Source organism: Scomber scombrus, chromosome 13 (genome assembly GCF_963691925.1).
Source record: "Scomber scombrus chromosome 13, fScoSco1.1, whole genome shotgun sequence".
In the NCBI taxonomy this organism is placed as follows: Eukaryota; Metazoa; Chordata; class Actinopteri; order Scombriformes; family Scombridae; genus Scomber; species Scomber scombrus.
The window spans coordinates 19993909-20013354 of NC_084982.1; the positions used below are offsets into that span (position 1 = coordinate 19993909).

The following is a 19446-nucleotide window of genomic DNA, read 5'->3' on the forward strand; positions in this document are numbered from 1 at the left end:
AGTATAAACTGGATCAAGGTGACATGCAGTCCTCCTCTTGTTTCCAGTAGTGATCATGTACCAAAAATTGGTCCTGAAATCACAAAGTGTCTGACTTCTCGTTTGAAGCAAGACAAAGTCGAGAGGGGTCCCGTCCAGACAAGAAACAAAAAAAAAGAGAGAAAGCGGTGTCCAAGTTGTGCCTACATAACAGTACGTACAAGTGGTTTGTTAGCAGCACAAGTTTGGTGTTCGACTTTGGCTGTAGCTTTTCACTGGTGACAGCAAAGGAGCGACGGAAATGCAGAGGGTCTGTTATTGATCTCAACACAGACTGCTCTCATCTTTTGTTGTCACCAGGACAGGAAACAATGGTTGGCTCTAGCAAGCGAAGTCCTCAAACACCCCGTGGTGCCCGGCGTGATGGTGGTGAGGGTGAAGGGGGTTAGGGTGAGGGAGGTGGTGGTTGGGCAGGATCGTGTTGGCATACGCCCCCTCTGGGTGACTCCGAGTCATGTCATTGGGCTCCTGTTGAAGGCAAAGATTATATGTTACTGTATGTCCTAACAATAGGAAGAAGATAATGACAATGATTCAGAAAAATCTCTCACAACCCTGACACAAATGAAATTATTAACTAAAACCGACTAATTGGGTATCTTTACTGGAGAGTTAGCCAGTCGCACCATCTAAATCAAAGCTGTAATTACTGAATGGTAACAAATTAAATTGTCCTTTTGTTTTTTCTGACTGACTAGTCACAGTATAATTGTGGTAAGATGTGAAACAGAGGTCTATTGTTCACTGTCCAATAAACAACTTTAGAGTAAAGTTGTGCAATAACAAATCTGAGCTCCAGGGGGGATGTGTTTTGCACAGTGGTTAAGACTAATTACGAAAATTACACTCTCCATTATTTTAGGAATATGAAAATATTAATTTGCTTCTCCCTAAATTACCCCCCTTGTAGGTTCTTAATGCAGTAACAGTGCTGCAGGGAAGGTTTACGCTTGGCATGAAAATAGTGTAAGTGCCATTTGTTACAGTACAGTGTGTGCTGTACCTTTGCTTTTATTTCCTCTAGACCCACTGTTGCAACAGTGCTGGCCTGCTGCTTGCTCTTCTTCTCCTCTTTCTGTGGCCTCAGCAGACGTTGTAGCCGTTGCTTGACCACCTGGTTGCCAGGCCACGGCAGCAGGGAGAGTGAAAGAGCAGAGGAGAGGAGAGGAGGGAGACAAGAGAAGCAGTAGTTCATTCACTGTGATGTCTGCATTAGATTCCTTTCCTGTGATTTTGCTGCATTCGTACATGTTTGGCAGTCAGCAGGCTAGAGAGCTTAAAGGGGATACAGCTGAGCCATGAGTTTATTTCATGATCGGCGTTCTTAGCATGTACTCAGCACACGCCTGAGCGGATATTAGTTTCTCCAGCCTGGAAATCAAATAAAACTCCACACGTGCATAATAAGTGATAACGTTTACACTGTCAGTCCCTAGATGACAATGTCGGGTTGGAACAACACACTGGAGGATGTTAACAAGCTCAGTGATAACATTTTCACAAAAAAGGCAGACAATCTCTTTGTCAGTGTTGAGGAAAATTAAAACACACACATATATATATATATATATAAATAATAAAAGCACTGTTGTGTTTTGTTAATGACTGTAAACTGCAAAAGAGTCCTTGCTGACATTCAGCAGGACAACAACAGTTGTTGACAACAGTTACTGGTAATTATTCCACAGCTAGGTCCAATCACATTTGTGACGGCTGTGGCCTTGCACGGTCAGGACAGACTGCAGGCAGAAAGACAGACACTGTACCTCATAGATATAATCCAGTATCTCTAAGATTGTCAGAATGCTGGCTCCAATGAATAAACCCATCTGTCCTCCAATGTCACCTGAAAAGAAAGAAGACAATGAATACAATGCCAAAGCTGCTCAGTGAAAAGTAAGTACAGCCACAATAACAACACCTTTCACTCTGCACCAGCAAGTCTATTTAAATGTTCAGGAAACAGAAAACTTACCTAATAATCCTGCAACATCGTACGCTTTCTTTTGTTCAATTGTTTCATAGTTCAGAGCTTCAAAGAAGATATCTAAGACCAGGAAGTTGTCTCTGAGAAAACACGTAGAGTTTGAATGTCATAGATTAAAAAAACTAATCACCAAAAACACAATGAAATATGTGATCTTATTTTTATAATTATATCCAAATCTAACATAATTGTTTTTTTTAAACGTACCACACCAAGTCATTTTTATGCTCACTGTTAACTGCTGTGATGGGATTGTCATGCCGGCAGCATTTTACACAGATCCAACCAACGATTGTGAAATAATGAGGTGTTTCAGGGTTTCATTGAGACGAGCAGAACAAGCACTGACAGGATGCTCAGTCACTGCTGCGTCTGATCTCTCTGGATTTAGAAAGTCTTGTAATATTAAGTGTTGCGAGGCGTCAAGTGCTCTTTGTTAAGGTGTGTTTACCTCCTGCTGCATCCCCGACAGAGTACACACTGTAAGCGCACTGAATTCATTATAATCTGAATATTAACAAACACTCCATAAAACATAATTGTAGAACAGGACTAAAAGTTACTAAAGATGTTAATGTGTTCATTACACCTCACAATATGAATTAGGTATTACATTATGATAAATGTGTGCTGAACAGACATAACTTATTACTGGAACTTCTTCTAGACCTTTCAACTACATCTCACAGTCTTCATAAGCAGAAAAAGAAGTACTTGATACTGAGCAGACTGTGTCCACTGATGAAAACTGGGAGGCACGTTGGAAGCTCTAAAAAAAGCTAGTAAATAGATCTTATGTTAAGACTTATTTAAGATTTAAAATGTAGTGAAAGTCTGTCACTGACTGGGTGATGAAGTAACACCATTGGTTGGCTGAAGCTAAGTATCCCAGAAATTATTTTGCACTAACTGACAGTAAGCAGTAATTTTGGAGATTAAACTGTTGTAATTTTCACTTTAGGACTGTTAATATGTCACTTTATTAAGTTTTAATATTTTTTCAGGTGAGAATGGTGCTATTATTACTCATACAAGGAGGCTGTCATGTGACATTTACATGAGAGGAAAGGATCAGTGCGCCACCGCCAGTGGGACCTACTCTCAATTTACACATTACATGGATTTAGTTTCTTCTATTCGTCCAAAGCACTTCAGTGTTCACGGTAGATAGAATAAAAGCAATATAACAAGTATATTTACAAATGACTTTACACACATTAATGATTAACTTTATAGTTACTGCACTTTTTCGGGATGTGGGTGAGTGAAGTAATGTGTAAAACATAAAAGGCGTCACCTGAATATTAGGATTCATCATGTGGGGAATGAAATCAGTTTTGAAGCCAAGTATTTGTCAAGTCGACCTAATGGCAGTACTCAAAACAGTCATAGGGTCCCTTAAATCAGATGCAATAATTCTCTGGGTGCTGCCCATTTATTGTGGTATCAGTCATTTCATGGCTTGTAGTTTTCAAGATAATTTTTTTTGTGGTATACAGACAGGGAGGACCCCTGAAGAGTAGCTACATTAGCTATTAAGTGTATCAGAGTGCCTATATTTTGTTGATACAATAATTATCTAAATAAAAACAAAACAATTTTGGCAAATATATCACAATATAAAACAAAGTATGGTGAAGATCTACCATTTTTAAAATCCCAGCGGATCAGCTTTATAAACTGAAGCTCTCATGAAAATAATTGATTTTTTGTGTGTTTATGTCTGCTAGTAATCACAGGCTGGAGGTCAGAGTTAATGGCCCTTTTTAGTGAACATCACATCACTGCTCTTAAGTGAGTTTGTTGTTGTTGAAGGTTCCCTGCCGTACCTGATGTAGTCTTCCGACTTGTCATATTTCCTGGAGAGATAGCGAGCGGAGCCCTTGCTGGGGATTTTGACCATGGAGAGCTCTTTACCGTAGCGGGTGAGATTACAGGGCGTCTCGCATGGACAGGCATCCCCACTGTTCTTCTGTAGCTGTGCTGCAACACAAAGGAAACAGTGGTTTAATAGATATTTACTGGGTCAGTTTCAGTGCTGATCTGTTTGCAATCACTCTTCCAGATAAACACATAAGGCACAACACAGAATGTAGAGGAAAAGCCATCAATATGTAGTCGTAAAGCAGCATTAAGTGATTGTTAGGCTACTAGGGTGGCACTAAACAAGCTGTAAACACAACACAGACACCTTATAGTTATCACCTTTAAGTTTTTATAGCAGAAGCAGCGGTATTAAGATCCATTTGGAGTTGTGTTTCTGTCCATCTGGTGAATATAAATCCAATATTCACTCTCCTTTAGGTTTGTTTTCATCTGCACAAACTCTTCAGTAAAATATCTGCTTCTTGAGCTGATAAATGCTCCACTATGTTCCCCAGCAAGCTGCTGCCTTTGTCTGTGTGGCATTTGGTGCTGGGCAGGCATTGGGCAGTGAGTTTATCAACACTTTTTCGCTGAAAACGGTAGCCTGCTGCATCTAAGCTGATAAGGGCATTGACATTAAACCAAACAGTCAAGTTGTGGACAATAAAATAAAAAAAACGATGCTATAATAATTCTCTGTTGGTTTTCCCACCACAATTGACCCATTTCACATTACACAAAATCATGTGATCTGTTGTTCATATAAAAATATCTATGAACAATGTATGCTAGACTCCAGGTTAACACAGCAACCATACTTAAGGCACATGTTACATGACCTATTAATTCTCAAGACAATGACAATTTTAAAACAGGCGAAAATTATTACAAATGTCCCGATGCCCCGTGTGTATTTTTACGAGATAGAGAAGATAACATTTTGTTACATTACTTTCACACCCTGAAAATATTTTTTATACTGGAAGTATATCTCCCAGTTGGGTTGGTTATTGTAATGCAACACATTCATTGTAGCAACAAACAGTTTACAAAATAATTTCATGGATAAAATGTCATACTCTAAACAGACCATATTAACAAAGCAACATTTTCTGAATACCATAACTATGTGTTAGTCCAACTACATCATTGAAAAGAACTGTAGCAGCAGTGTTTACAGTAATTCAGTTACAGCATTTGCTCAGAGAATAAATGTTGTACAGTAAGTGCTAATGAGGACCCTGCACAACATACCTGGACTTGCACTCAATTAGCATGCAGGCTGAAACTGCTTCCACATTATTTATATAACCTTCATTTAAAGGGCCATTGTGAGCATGCTCTCTTCTACAAGGACGCCCTCACTACAGTACATATAAAAACAATAAAAGCACAAAAGTTACAGTATAAATCAACTGTTTATATAACAAACAAGTCAAAGACATCAACATGGAACAACATCAATTCAAAGAAAATATGTATTCATACTGCTCTACTGTATGTTAATCAAAAGAGATTTAAATTGATTAAAACTGATTAGTTTATCTAATTTGATAAACTTCTGCAGGTTGTTTCTTTTGGATTGGAGCACAGTATTTAAAGGCCAGATTCTCAAACTCAGTACTAACATGGTGATCAGGATCTCGTGCAGTGACGATGATCCATAGTTAAAAAGACGTGGGATATCCAGGAAGTTTTCCGATATGTGCTTTGCAATAAAAATAAAATGGAGTTTGGACTATTTCTTTGCCCATTTCTCATGCTGTTTACTAACTGAACATTTATTTCCTTGGATGGTAAAGTCATGACCTGCCAACTCTGCCTCTGATCGGCTAGAATTCATTCCCTTCGTTGGTTGGGTCATTAGATTTAGACCTAAGGGGTGAGACTGCTGGGTTATGACTATACCATCCTAGGAGAAAAAAAAACAGCATCCTGGGCTTAGCGCCACACAAGACGATTGCGATTTGTTTAAAGAAATAAAAACAAGTGTTTTTTTCCCCCTATAGCAGTATAATAATGGGTGCAGTCAGATTCTTCTCCAGCACTACCTCTCTCCACACTTCATTTTAGCCTAAAAGAATTGCGAAGATAGTTTAGAGATTGAACAATAATTATTTAGCTCATTGGAGCTGGTAATAATTATAGCCATGGCTCTTAACTGATCAGCTCCAGTGGACTTTTTTGGGTCAACATAACAAAGAGCATTAAACGCTTCATGATTCATAAAAGGCTTCAATAAAAAGGTCAGAGAGCCTAATTTGTTTGCCCAGCAAGGTGCACTATGATCAGAGACAGTGGGGATACATAAAGCATTTTCAAATACATAATCTGATGAAATAAAATGTTCATTGGATGCATCACCTATTTTCTTTCCAACTGAGATAATGGTAGCAAACACATATTCACAATCCTAAGTCTAAAAACAATAATGTGTACACAGCAGAGTAAATAGCTTTTCACAGTCTCTCTTTTCTCATTCTAAATGCGTCCAGTCCAGACAAAAATGGGGAGCGCAAGCACTGGAAGCAGTAATTATAATTTGATGATTTATGTATCTTATAAATCAGGCAATTAGGTTATTTGTATGCAGGAGAACTATGACAAAATAAAAAAAAATACTTTTACAATATAAAAATATAAATTATATTTTAATTTATTACCTTTCATGGACAGTGAATTTATTCACACTATTTGATTCAGGAATATGACGCATATGAATATAGCCCATTCTTGTAAGATATATCTAAGATTTCAATCAACCATATTTTAAAGAGACATAATTAAATGTCTGGCTTATTTGGCTAAGAAATCATAAGTACACCATAAAAATGTCTTTTTTCACTTCAACCATAATGCCTTTGAAACCAAGACACCTTTGTTCAGTCACGATATCTGCTGGAGGAGAGTGAATTCAGACTTAAGGCTGAGGATGGGAGGATGCAGATATGCAGGAAATGGAGCGTTGGTTTAATATGAACAGTTCAACAATAGAGGTAGCACAGCCATAAAGCTCCAAAGTGACTAAATCACAATGAGGAAACGTTATTTCAAAATATCAAGTCTACCTCTAGGTATTTGTATAACAGAAAAAAAAAATCCTTATCATATTTACTGATTGTGTTTCCATTTCCCCTTTGGGGTAATCTATTGTAATGAGAAAAGAAATGAAGGAAGATTGTTTCTTACCGAGCGCTTTGTCAACACAGTTGATTTTACTGGGAGGGCAGATATCTGCAGTTCCTGGAGAGGAGAACAGAAAATGAGTCTGATCAATCAGAAATGATCAGTGACCCGCATCTGCTGCAATGAGGAACCGTGGCTGTGAACAACACAACATAGCTTATCATTCATCTCCAAATGAAAGCAGGCACGCAGAGGATGACTTCCATCCACAGAGCGTGGGCCATCTTGGATGTCTGGCCTTGATTGCACTGAGAAATGGAGCATGCTGACTCCACCCGTGAGGCATATTTAGAAAGTCTTTAAAAACCAATCAATGATTCACTTTCTCGCAGACAAAACATCTTGCCCAGACCATTAATGACAGGTATTCATCAGCAGCACAATTAATTGGCAGAGGTGTGTTTGTCAGTCTGTGAAATGACCATGGGGTTAATGTTTTAAAGTCTCCTTCCCATTCACACAGAAATGTTAATGAACACACAGTGAAAAAAACATCTGATGATCTTACACACTTTCCATCTCTGTACGTTGTATTTTTCTCAATGAGTAGGAAATAACCTGCATTGATTTGACACCAAATAAATCATCTTCAACCTATCAAAAACAAACAAACAATTAAAATCATCTTGTGTATTGTAATCATAGAAATAAGCAAAAGCTGTCCATGATACCATTAAGGCATCGACCAAGTACCAAGTAGAAACCAAACTTCTACAGTCAAATGATACTTGCATTTGATCCTTTTTGTACACAGATGTAGAAAAAAAAAACAAGTTTATTTGTATGGTTTTCCACACAGCCAATGAATACAAATGTTCTTCAGTTTAATGCAACTTGTGATTGGCCCACTATTGCAGCAACAACTCATACAGGCTGTGGTGGTGAAGTCGAGCGTGGCACATTTGACGGAGGTAGCAGTTCAGCGCCGAAATGCAACAAAAAAAAAAAATTTAATAATTTGAACATTTTCAAAACGTATTTGTGTAAAATAATTGGGATTTTATGCAACTGAATGTATCACATGATGGGTATTGAAAAGGTACTGAATGAAGTACTCTATTGGTATCAGTATCACTTTAAGGATACTGGTATTGGTACTGATATCATGATTTTTAAAAAAGGTACCCAGCCCTACTGTCCACCCATCAAGAACAAGAACAGCTTAATAGCTTTTTTGGGTAGTCATCCAAATATAGAAATAGACTGGAATAATAAAATATTAACCTGAGCCAACCAAATCTAGAAAAACACAACTTTGCTTCTATGCTTCACAGTACAAGAGATATATAAGTGAAAAGAATAAGATGCCTTATAAATGGCCAAATGGTTGTGCAATTCACCTCAAAATCTAATCACTTGTTCCTCGAGTTTCATCAAAATGTATAAAAAAAATGCTGTTGCTGTGATATCCTGCTGACAAACAGTTATAGATGAATGTGATGACTGACGAGAGCAGGGACTCAAAAGCAGACTCGTCCTCAGAGGTAATCAGAAAAACAGTCCTTTAATCAAGCCAAAGTCAGTACACAGGTGATCAGGCAGTGGAGGCAAAGGTACAAAAATGGCAGGCAAAAAAAAGCAGGGCCAAAAAGCTGGTCAAAAACACAAGAGACTCAAGGGAAAATACAAGAAAGGCTAGAACGCTACAGGGATTAAAGCACAAAAAAATCTTTGGACTGAAATTTTTTAAGTTGTTCACCATCTACCTTTTCATAGAAACCCTTTTACGGTCGCTTCCTAGGATTTAAGGTAAAACAAGGTGGAAACAGCTGAGGAAACAGCAAATTGTTCTCCTGCTGAACAAAATCATATTTAATCCACTAACCATTGCTGCTCTTTCTAAATGAAATGGAAAAGCTTACAGGCAATAATAAGGCATACTGCGGTCTGTATAACCACAGTGGGGGCCGGAGGTATAAATGTTCAGAAATCGCTTGTTTTATTTTAGCACCTTATGGGCTTCAGAAAATAGTGAGCCTATTAACATTATACAAACTCAAACGGTCCATCAGACCGTTGCGGTGACAGGGAGAGGATTTTTATTTTTTATTTTCCCCCATTCAGTGTCCAGACCTTTTATACAAAACAGCAAGGTGAAATAAAGTAGCAGCATTCCTGCCGTGAACAGACTCTCAAAGGAGAGCAGCGCGATGACAGCAAATAGCAGCAGGGGCTAACGTTAACTGCTCCTCTCCTCTGTCTCAGCGGGGCGGAGCTGAGTCCTCCATGCAGCAGAGACAGAAAGCGGTGGAGAGTTGGTACAACTTAACTCAGTAATTTAAATGCAGTAATGGTCTGCTTGCTTCCAACACCATTTTAACAATTTATTGATATTTGGAAATTAACTCACAGGCTGCCCATGTCCGTTCTGTGTGTTTGTTGTGATAATAATGTTGGGTATCATGTTATATATTATTATACCTCTGTAATTCTCATCAGATCTGCATTGATCTCATATATGGCCTTTCGGCAGTCCAATTTACGGAAATCTGTCGTAGCGATGGAGAACTTTAATCCCTGACGCTGTCGCAGGGGAACAAGATGAACTGGCACATAGGGGAGATAACAAACAGACTAAATACTCTACAGAGGGGGGAGACAATGAGACACAGGTGAAACACATTCGGGCGGGGCAGGTAATCACACAGGCGGGAAACACATGAGGGCAGGAAGTGAAGGACCTGAAACAAGACAAGAGGTGAATTTCAAAATAAAACAGGAAAAAAAAGAGAAGACACTGGGAGAACCAAAAAGTAACTTAACTAACAGAGCGAGGTGTGACAGAAGAATACATATGCCACTAAAAATTTCAACAACATGAAAAATCATCAACAACAATATGATTCAGAAGCTGAAAAGGACGAAACACAAAAAAGACTCATTAAACTGGAACCAAAGAATGGAAAAATTAGAAATGACAGACTGTAAACAAATGGAGGATTATATAAACACATGCTGGTGACAAATTGCTGGCAAGTACATTATACACAGTTGGTGGATTATGTCAGTGAGCAAGCGGATGACATGGATTACAAACATTTGTTTTTTCTCAAAAGCAAACTATTATAATGATCATGATAATATTGATACAGTGGTTTTAATGATAATTATAACTGAGCAATGCAGCGCTGCAGCTTTAGAGGACTGCTGTAGGAAAAAAATAGATTCAGTAAATTGCGTAAGGCACAGTGCTCCTCTGTCTCATTGACACAGCACTGTGTTGTCACATTGAGGCTGTAAAAAGATTTTCAATTCGCAAGTTGGCCTTGGCGAGCTTTGGAACCAATTGCTCTCTGGAAACCTATGAAGGAATTTCAGCGCACTTAATATGCAACAATAAATTGTGTTCACTACTGATAAGTGCAGCGGACTAATGTGAGCTACCCGCTACCTGACAGAAGCACTCTTCTAAACCAAGACTGGGCAAATGGCCTGGAAAAGCTTCCACATTTATTATATCTGATATAATAAATACAATATCTGATGTAATACATCATCACAGAAAGCAAAGCGGTTCTGCTGCTCTTTCTAAACACTTCTGCTCTGTGAACAGGCCTTATTATCTATTAATTCAAAAGTTTTCCCCTCTGAGAGTCCTTTTTCCTACTTGTCTCATTCATTTGGAAAATTGTTGCAATGAAGACAAATTCAGAAGGATGCACAATTTCCCCACAGCTGATTGTTGTGACAGTGGACTTTGATAAAGGTTTAGATGGGGTATTCTGGGCATAAGTGGAATTTATAGGTGTATTAGACCAAAAAAACAGGCATAAGCCACAAGTTATGCCAATAACTGGTCCACCTTCGTTCAAAACACTGAACCTACCTGATAACATTTGCCTGTCAAAACACACAATCACTGTAATCCTGTGTGGGTCTAAATCTGTACAGATGACAAAAAGTAAGTAAAAGGCCATATTAACTGCTTTTGTAAAAAATCATGACCTCATAGGTTACTGTAACGCCACCTTGATCCTGTAGTGAGGTAGGCACCATCGCCCTGCAGAGCACACAAACTGATTAGAAGCATGTCCGCTTCACAGCCTGTCAAGATCAAATGATTTGTTGCGATTTCTCTCTCAGGATCAGACCAAAGCTTCGGTCCGGCCATTACAGCCTGCAAATGGAAGTTAGAAATGTGTGACGGATATGTAAATGTGTAACCTGACAACCTTGCCATTTATTTTTCATAGCATGGTGAAGGAATTTCCTTTTTGCCGAAATGTCATTATGCATCCGCTCAGTTACATCAAAATGCGGTGAAATTAATATTAAAACTAGTTTGTACCTCAAATGAAATGTCTCATTCTGTGTTGTTCATTCACGTCTGCAGTAAATGTCACAAGAGTACAAGATGGAAGCTGAAATGAGTCATGGATACATTTATAAATTTCCTGTCTTAACTTTAAATGCTGCCACCCAAACAGGCCCACTTGTCAGACGCATCAAACAAACAGCTTGCTTTCAGTGACTCGCCTCTTTGACTTTATACACTTTGGCCATGATGATGCACACACCGAGTAAGTCTAGACATCTTACTTTGCGTTTGTCAGACTCACCTCTGCGTCGTATCCCTGAGCTGGGGAGAGAGACTGCTTAAGTGGTGTCTGCCTGACACACAAAACGTCCTATTTTTTCATCTCAGTCCTGTATTTAAAGTGGTCGCAAATCGTGGCTGTGTTAACTACAGTGTGAGATATAGATAACCAAACTCAGCTCACGCCGTAAAACAGTTTGACTTGAGTGAATCTATAAATGTGAATGAATTTTCCCATTTAAAGTGACTAAAGCATCAGTGGTTTTAACTATAACTCCCAAGTAATTACGATTAGCATTAGTTAGTTGTAGTCTTTGACATAGAGTCACAAGCTAAATAGAGTAAGTAAAGGAAGGAGAATCATGCTTATTAGTGTGCTTTCTTAAGTAAAGGAAACACACTAATGTAACCCCTGAGTTTTCTCTTACAGTCTTGTCCCTAACAGTTTCTTGTAAACACAATATAGCATGTCATTAGTACAAAATAGCTACTGATAACAGGCCGGTTTGATAAACATAGACGTCAACACAGATAATTACTAGTAATGACTTGGTTTGGTGTGAACATTAACAAATGCACTGTAAAACTGTGCCTCCTCCTAAAAATGACTTCATGATGCCCCCGAATATACTTCTGATATCTTGGTTTATATCAGTGAAAACTAAACATGCGTAAAACCAAAACCAGTGATAATCATAGAAATTGATGAGGGGCACAAGAGGAAAACAAAACGATTCCCAAACAGCTGAGATGGTTCAGCAAACGGATCAGAAACTCATTAAGACTTTAACCCGAAGTGTCACTAGACAGCGAGCTGCCAGCACAGCTGAAGAGCATCCTACTCCAGATGTCAAGCATCAAGGTCAGGAATGTGGCCCCCAAATTATATCTGTGCTGGAATTGTTCAAGTGGGCCAAAAACGGGGACTTGTTTTGCACAAGGGGTCATAATAATATCATACGAATACCCTGCTGGCAGTTTTTTTATATTAAAGGAACCCAAACACTTCTGAAAACTGTCTGTTTGAATAGTCTAAGATTTGTTTGCAACTGTTTCCAAGTCCAAATCAATACTTTACTGGTTCCTAGTTTTCAGTTATTTTGTTCTCAGTTCCTGCTGTTATAAGCCCCCCCCGCCCCCCCCCTTTTAAGGGGTAGTTCAGTGATTTAGTTTTGCAGATCGGGAACTCACACGAGACAGATTGAAATAAGAATGGTCACAATCAAAGCAGTCAAAGCTGAGATATTCTGACTTTTAGTCAAGTTACAAAAATGCACCATCCTACTACTTCCATGAGGCAACTCAATAACCTCTTTCATTAGACCATTGCATCTGCTAAATGGCCACTTTCTTTAAAGATAGAGTCAGATATTCTAATCCAATACACTTTTTGTCTCCACTAACTGTCCATTCTGTGTGTGTACTGAGGAAAAAATCCAATGTCCATACACAGTACTGGCTCTGTAAATGGGCATGTAAACACAGTGGCTATGAGCGAGCAACATCATACTACTCCGGCCAATGAGCATGGACAGGACAGGGGGAAGTTATCAGATTAGCTGTCTGTGTGAGGACAGTTTTCCATCTCCAGCACCTGTTGAATAGTGTGGGAGGCAGAAATAGATGCTGGGGCCAATTCACACAGTAGAAAGTGTTTTTCCCCCCATGGTATAGATACGCTTCCATTTATTAAATGTATCAGTCTAGACCGAATCCAAGACAGTCTGTGGAGATCCCCTGCATTTTTTTACGCTCAGAGTCTATTTCTGACGCGTTAAATCTGAGCAGGCAGCTGTTTAAGTCACATAAATATCCTGCTGTACATGTGCTTTGAACTTATTAAGCGTATTAATGAATCAATAAATACAAACACTGTGTATTTCTTCCCGTGGAGCTGACATGCAAACTATTTTGGTTCAGCAGGAAGTGCGGAGGACGCAGATAGGCGGAGCAAGTGGATGGACTGCTGTGCTCACGTGAGATGAAATTTATTTTACGCTCGTGATAAAGCGTGAGAGGGACAGAAGTGACTCCACAGCTGACGCATCACTCTGAATTCTGCTATATTTCTCCTTTGGTTGTTGCCTTGGGGATGCGTGCCCGTGAATTTGGGGGAAGGAGCTCCTGAAGGAGCATGAAGGGGTGTATATGTTTGGGTGAAACTTTCTCTGGAACAACTGATTCTACCTTTAAACCCCACATCTCCAATCCGGTCCGGTAAGTCCATTTAAGTCACGTTAATTTTTATTCACATCGTCCAATATCACCAATCAGAAATTTATCTCAAAGGGCTTCAGAAGCTGTACAGCACACAACGTCCTCTATTCATAACTTAATTTGTAAAATTGTTTAATTCCCCCTTTAATGTGAAACCATGAATTACTAATGTGTTTCATTCTATAATGGCTAATCTAACATCTGGCCAAGAGCTGATAATTACCCTTTTGGCTGTCACTGACACATTTACAGTGATTTTGATTTAATATGCATCGTCCCTGTAAAAAAATAAATAGATCAATAAAAGAATGTGTGCACCAGGAATGCATGCACACAAATGAATTTCTTCCTCCATGACAACTGTGTAAATATGACTTAGGGACTGATCTTACCAGGCATGTGCACCATCCTGCAGTTGCACACTCGCAGGACCTCGTTGGTCTCGCAGAGCAAACGACAGGCGCTGATGCTGTATGTGTCATATCCTGGGAACTTCTCTTTGCCGGTGGAGCGGCAGTTCCCCCAGGGCTGGGGCAGGTAGGTCAGCTAAGCACACAAAGATTTATTAGACCCCAGTCTGAGCCAGCAGGGGTGAACCGTTGCAGGGGGAACAGTAATCTGGTGATGGGATGTAGGGGGGCATGGGAGGGGGTGTGATGAGGAAGACCTACCCTCTGCTCCTGACATGAAACAAAGGTTTGGAAGCCCGGAGAGACACCGAAGCCCAGCTGGTGAATGTAGGGAGGCTCGTCCTGACTGTGGATCTGAACTCGGATGCCAGCCTCCAGGGAGGTCTCATCTTCAAAATGAAACAGAGCACGAGCATGGAGTGTTGCAAAGGGAGAGTACAAGGGGATTTCAGCTGCCTCATTTGACAGCTTGGACTCGGTTTGATGCTAACTGCAAACCATATTTTGTCATGTTTGAAAAATAAGCCAGTAGGGATTAACATTATATGACAACTACAATGTGAGCACAAATCTCAGGTTGTGAATTTTGTTCGAGAATTTCCTTCTATAAACCACAATTTCTGGCAGTAGGAATGCAATCAAAAGAATGCATTATGTACACTGTGTGACCCAGAGAAATGGAAGCGGGTTATTTTTGATTTAAACCCCAGCAGAGGCACCTCATGCTGCAGTATATGGGATTACACTGGACAAATGGTTTTGAGGCTTACTTGTCTCTCTCCAGATGGGCAGATACTCATCCTGCTGGATATCCAACATGATCTCCAGCCCATTTCCCATTCCTCCCTGCTTGGTTTTCCTGGATGTTGTCTTGTTGCCATTAAAAGTGTAGCATTTCCCATATCTGGTGTAAACCTGGAAGAGAATAGATTCCTATCATTAGCATCACCAAAAACACGACAAAGTCCACATACTAGCTGTGACAAGCTCATACTAGCAGTGGATTGAAATGAAGGCAGAGATATGGAAAAAATAAATAAATAAACAAGCTGCGTCTCTGCCTTGGCAAGTCACTGAATATTACCCGCAAACCTCTGAATGCAGTCTGCTGTCTTAGTCCCCTGTGGACTTTGATAAGCTGTATTTGAATTAATTCCCACACCCCCACCAGACAAAACCTGCACACCACTGCTCAATAGTACTACCATCCTATAGAAATACCAAATGGCATAAGAGATTCTTTAATCTTCCTTCAAAAGAAAACAAAAGACAACAAGAGAAGGCCGCTTGAAATGAGCTATCACGTCAGCACCTATCAGAGGAGCTGTCTCTGTGGGGGACACATCATCTCTTTGTTTATGCCTCTCATCTAAACTGCTGCACTGCAGAAAATACCCATCTTACAAGTCATTTATCTACTATCTCCTCTGAGATTTAAAGGGACTATTATATTATTATTACTACAACTACTACTACACAAAAGGGTGGTGAAGCACTACCAAAATCCAAAAACACAGGACACAATGCTTATTTCAAGCTATTCATTTGACGGTTCCCTCATCCCCTCCCAAAGAACAGACACTGTTAAATCATTGTTTAGCAACTGTAATTCGGCACCGCAAGTCTGTCAAGCTTAGGATTTCTCGAGGTCAAAGTGATGCACATGAGACTCATGAGTGATACTCTGCATTTGAAGGGTGTGGACATTGGTGTATTTTTTTTTTGCCTTTCCAGAACTAAAATTTGAAATAAAAAGTGGTCTGAGCTTAAATCTTTCCATATCATACATAAACTACAATGCCTGACTAACTCAATGCAGTACAAAAACATTGTTTTTAACTACATCTGGTGAGGATGTGGCACATTTTTTCCACAACCTGTATAGCTTTAGCATCAGTCTTTTATACCAATATCATGCATGTTGCAGTTTTTTTTTTTTATTATTATGAATATCATAATCCTACTAACATTTTTAACATACAAGTTCTAATGACTGAGGTCCCTGGAGACCACAAGAATAAACTACAGTAAGAAACATAAAAAAAATGTATTTCAAAAAGTATTTCTTCTCAAAACTTTATTAGTTATGTAGTTAATTTCATGATAACAAAATTGATTATTATTGTTTTAGGAAAGTTAATTTGCACATTGTGTAAAACTAAAATTATGGGTCATTGACAGAGTTTAGGAGGAAATCTGAGTCTGCTGTGTCTGTCTGTCTCGTCTTTGTCTACTTAAACCAGATGTGGTTAAAGAATTACAAAGAAATTCCAGATGTAAATCTGTCATCATTGTAATTGTAAACCATGTAAATTAAAGAATAGAAATCTTGACAGTAATTAAGGGGGTGCATTGCAAAGTGAACGGTGAATTATATGTGAGAATATATCTGCAATGATGTACTCAAAAGAATTTCCAAAAGTTTCATCAGGTTTAGGAAAATTCTTCCACCAAATGATACATTTCTAATATATATTGGATTTATTTTGTCAAAACATTAAATAAAACACAGTGTGTGAAAGTATTAAAACTGAAGAAATAACACGACACAAGAGGTCAACAGACAAGGCACTGGAGAAATGACAGTGAAACCACAATCGAGCTGAATAGACGGCAGACATATCATTAGAGACACTGTGACAGTCCCGGCATTCAGACGTCTGTGTGCTGACTTTGATATCAGCTTGATCCACCTAATGAGTGCTGTGATGTCTAAATAAGGGATGCTGGTGGAACAACACAAGCTCTCATTTACAGAACACAGAGTGTATTCACATCCGAGATGGCTGAACAACAAATCAAAGTAGCAGTTGTGGGGTTCAGTTAAGTAATTCTCTGGAACAGCGGGCAATTTAGCAATATTCACAACAGTGATTAGAGCAATAAATGAGTAGCCTACCTTTTTACAATAGCGTGATGTTTAGAAGGACAGTCTTTTTACTTTATGTAATAATAGGCCTCAAGGCTTTTGATCTGTGTGTGTGTGTGTGTGTGTGTGTGTGTGTGTGTGTGTGTGTGTGTTTGCCATAGTACTGTATGTGTGCTTTTGAATACATTACAAATGGTGACCTTCAAAATGAGTCTTAGAGGAGGATACAGAGAAATGGACATAATGGCAGATCTCAGGCTCTGGTGTGTTACAAAAGGATGTTCACAGTGAAAATGTGAAATTTGCTCAGGTAGTTTTAATAACCACTTGCTGCACCGCTGCTGCTGCTTCTTCTTCTTCTTTTTTTTTTTGGTAAATTGTATTTCCATTCAGTGTGATAAGAGAATGGGAGGTGGCAAAGTGGGGGCGGGTGTGCCGGGAAGGGGAGATTAAGTATTCAAGTGTGACTTTTGACTGACATGTGCTATTAGGTTGAAATGGTTTAATCTCTATTTGGCTGGTGCGGAGCAGTTGAGGAGGTAAGCTGCACTTATCATTGATCCTGCCCCCGTTCATTGACACACTTAAGCCTCGGCAGGCAGACTTTATCTGATGGAGCAGGCAACAGAGGCAAAGAAGGATTTCACTTTAGAAATGCTCAAAACACCCCGACCAAGCACCTGGGTTCCGCTCTAAAACTTTGGGCTCTGGAGGACGTCGGAGTGTTCACAAATGATGTCCCCAGAGAGCGCGCCGAAGTTTTCCCATCATCTCACCCAGGAAACGGTTGCTAGCAGAGCTTCCACTGGTTTATTTCTCAGCCTTCGTACCCCCTCACTCCCCTTTCTGTCTGCAGTGTGATTGATGGAGCATTTTTCTCTTGTTACACCTTGCACCAAATTTAGCAAAGGTAACAGGACTAACTTGGGCAATTCCCAAGTGGGGATTTGGCACGGCTGTTGACAAGCTGAGACAGAGCAGCAGCATGGCAGTTACAAACCAAATGAAAAGAGGTATTGTATTCCTTGGAGTGACTCAAGCTGTACACAAGAGCTAATTATCGTGACACTTACTATAGCAGTGTTCACTTTGTTATCATTTAGAAGAGTTGAGCAATATCTCATTCGACAGACTTGTGGATGGTAAATGGAAAATAGATCAACATGTGCTCCAAGTGTGCAATAGTCTGTGACTGAACGTCTGCACACACACACACACTTTTATACTCTACCACTCAAAATCTTCATCTTATTACATTTAATATTAACTTATATTAAATGACATGTCTGTACTGTTTGCTTGATATAATTATTGTACTACTAAAGGCTGAAATACCAGCTGGACAAAGTGGTGCACATTCCTAAGACATATTTGTTTAATTAAATTAAAACAAACTAACTAGTAGAACAGGAGGAGTACTGGTCAGCTTTTGGAGCCCTGAGCAAAATATAATGAAGCTGCAATGTGTGCCAAGAAAAACCTCTTTTTTTCCAATGAAAGGTTTTTGTGTTGAGTTTTTCCTTATCAGAATTGAGGGTTTGTGGTTAGAGGGTGTTGTACAGTATGTTCACCTTGTAAACATTTTTAGGATAAATTATGTGATTCTTGGCTACATTACTGAATGCAAAATAATAAGTGTAAATGAATTAAAGCATAGGTATTAAAACAGCAGTCAGGTGCCCATAAGAACAGTGAAAGAGGTTTTCCTCACTGTAATCGTTCCTCCTGTTCATACTGGCTATTAAAAGATCTTAAAATGGGCTTTCAGTGTAACTGATGGGGGCCAAAATCCACAGTGTGTCCAAACAGTCATTTTGTGAAAAAAAATGTGATTAAATGTTTATCTGAGGTTTATATGAGGCTTCAGCTGTCTGAGTTAGTCATATCAAGTGGATATCTGCAACATTTACAGTCTGTTTAGCATCACATTCCCTCTTTGTGTTTCCCTGTTGAGCTGTGGGGGAAGTATAATAACAAAAAGAGGGACTTTGGCACTAACTTGGGCAGCTGAAGCTTCATATTAGCTTTTGATAAACTTTTAAATACATTTTTGCACAGATGGATGACTGTGGATTTTTGCCCTCATCACTTTACACTTACTTGCATTATGAAGGGATTTTCTAATGCACAGTATGAACAGGAGGAATGATTACAACAAGAAAAAAAACACCTGACTGTTGTTTTAAGACAGTCTTCAAATATTGTGAACCCATCCTTTAATCCCTTGTCTATAGTGGCTTTTTTGGAAAGATGCCTGACTGACATTTGCATATACTCTATCTTACCAATTATAACCCTACTGGCTTAAATGTGCCTTTTTCCACATTTTTTTCTC

General features: G+C 39.2%; 1 protein-coding gene across 1 annotated transcript in view; it reads right to left on the reverse strand.

The window, feature by feature from the left end:
• Positions 1-360: 360 nt before the first annotated feature.
• The window catches only part of asic4a (acid-sensing (proton-gated) ion channel family member 4a), an 87721-nt gene continuing 68635 nt past the window's right edge, over positions 361-19446 (reverse strand). The window contains exons 2-10 of the mRNA XM_062431706.1: positions 15013-15157; positions 14504-14631; positions 14225-14378; positions 7082-7135; positions 3856-4009; positions 2015-2106; positions 1806-1885; positions 1043-1153; positions 361-507 (exon numbers count right to left, since the gene is read on the reverse strand). Of these exons, the coding sequence (XP_062287690.1) occupies positions 361-507; positions 1043-1153; positions 1806-1885; positions 2015-2106; positions 3856-4009; positions 7082-7135; positions 14225-14378; positions 14504-14631; positions 15013-15157 (1065 nt within the window). The remainder of the gene's footprint in view (positions 508-1042; positions 1154-1805; positions 1886-2014; positions 2107-3855; positions 4010-7081; positions 7136-14224; positions 14379-14503; positions 14632-15012; positions 15158-19446) is intronic.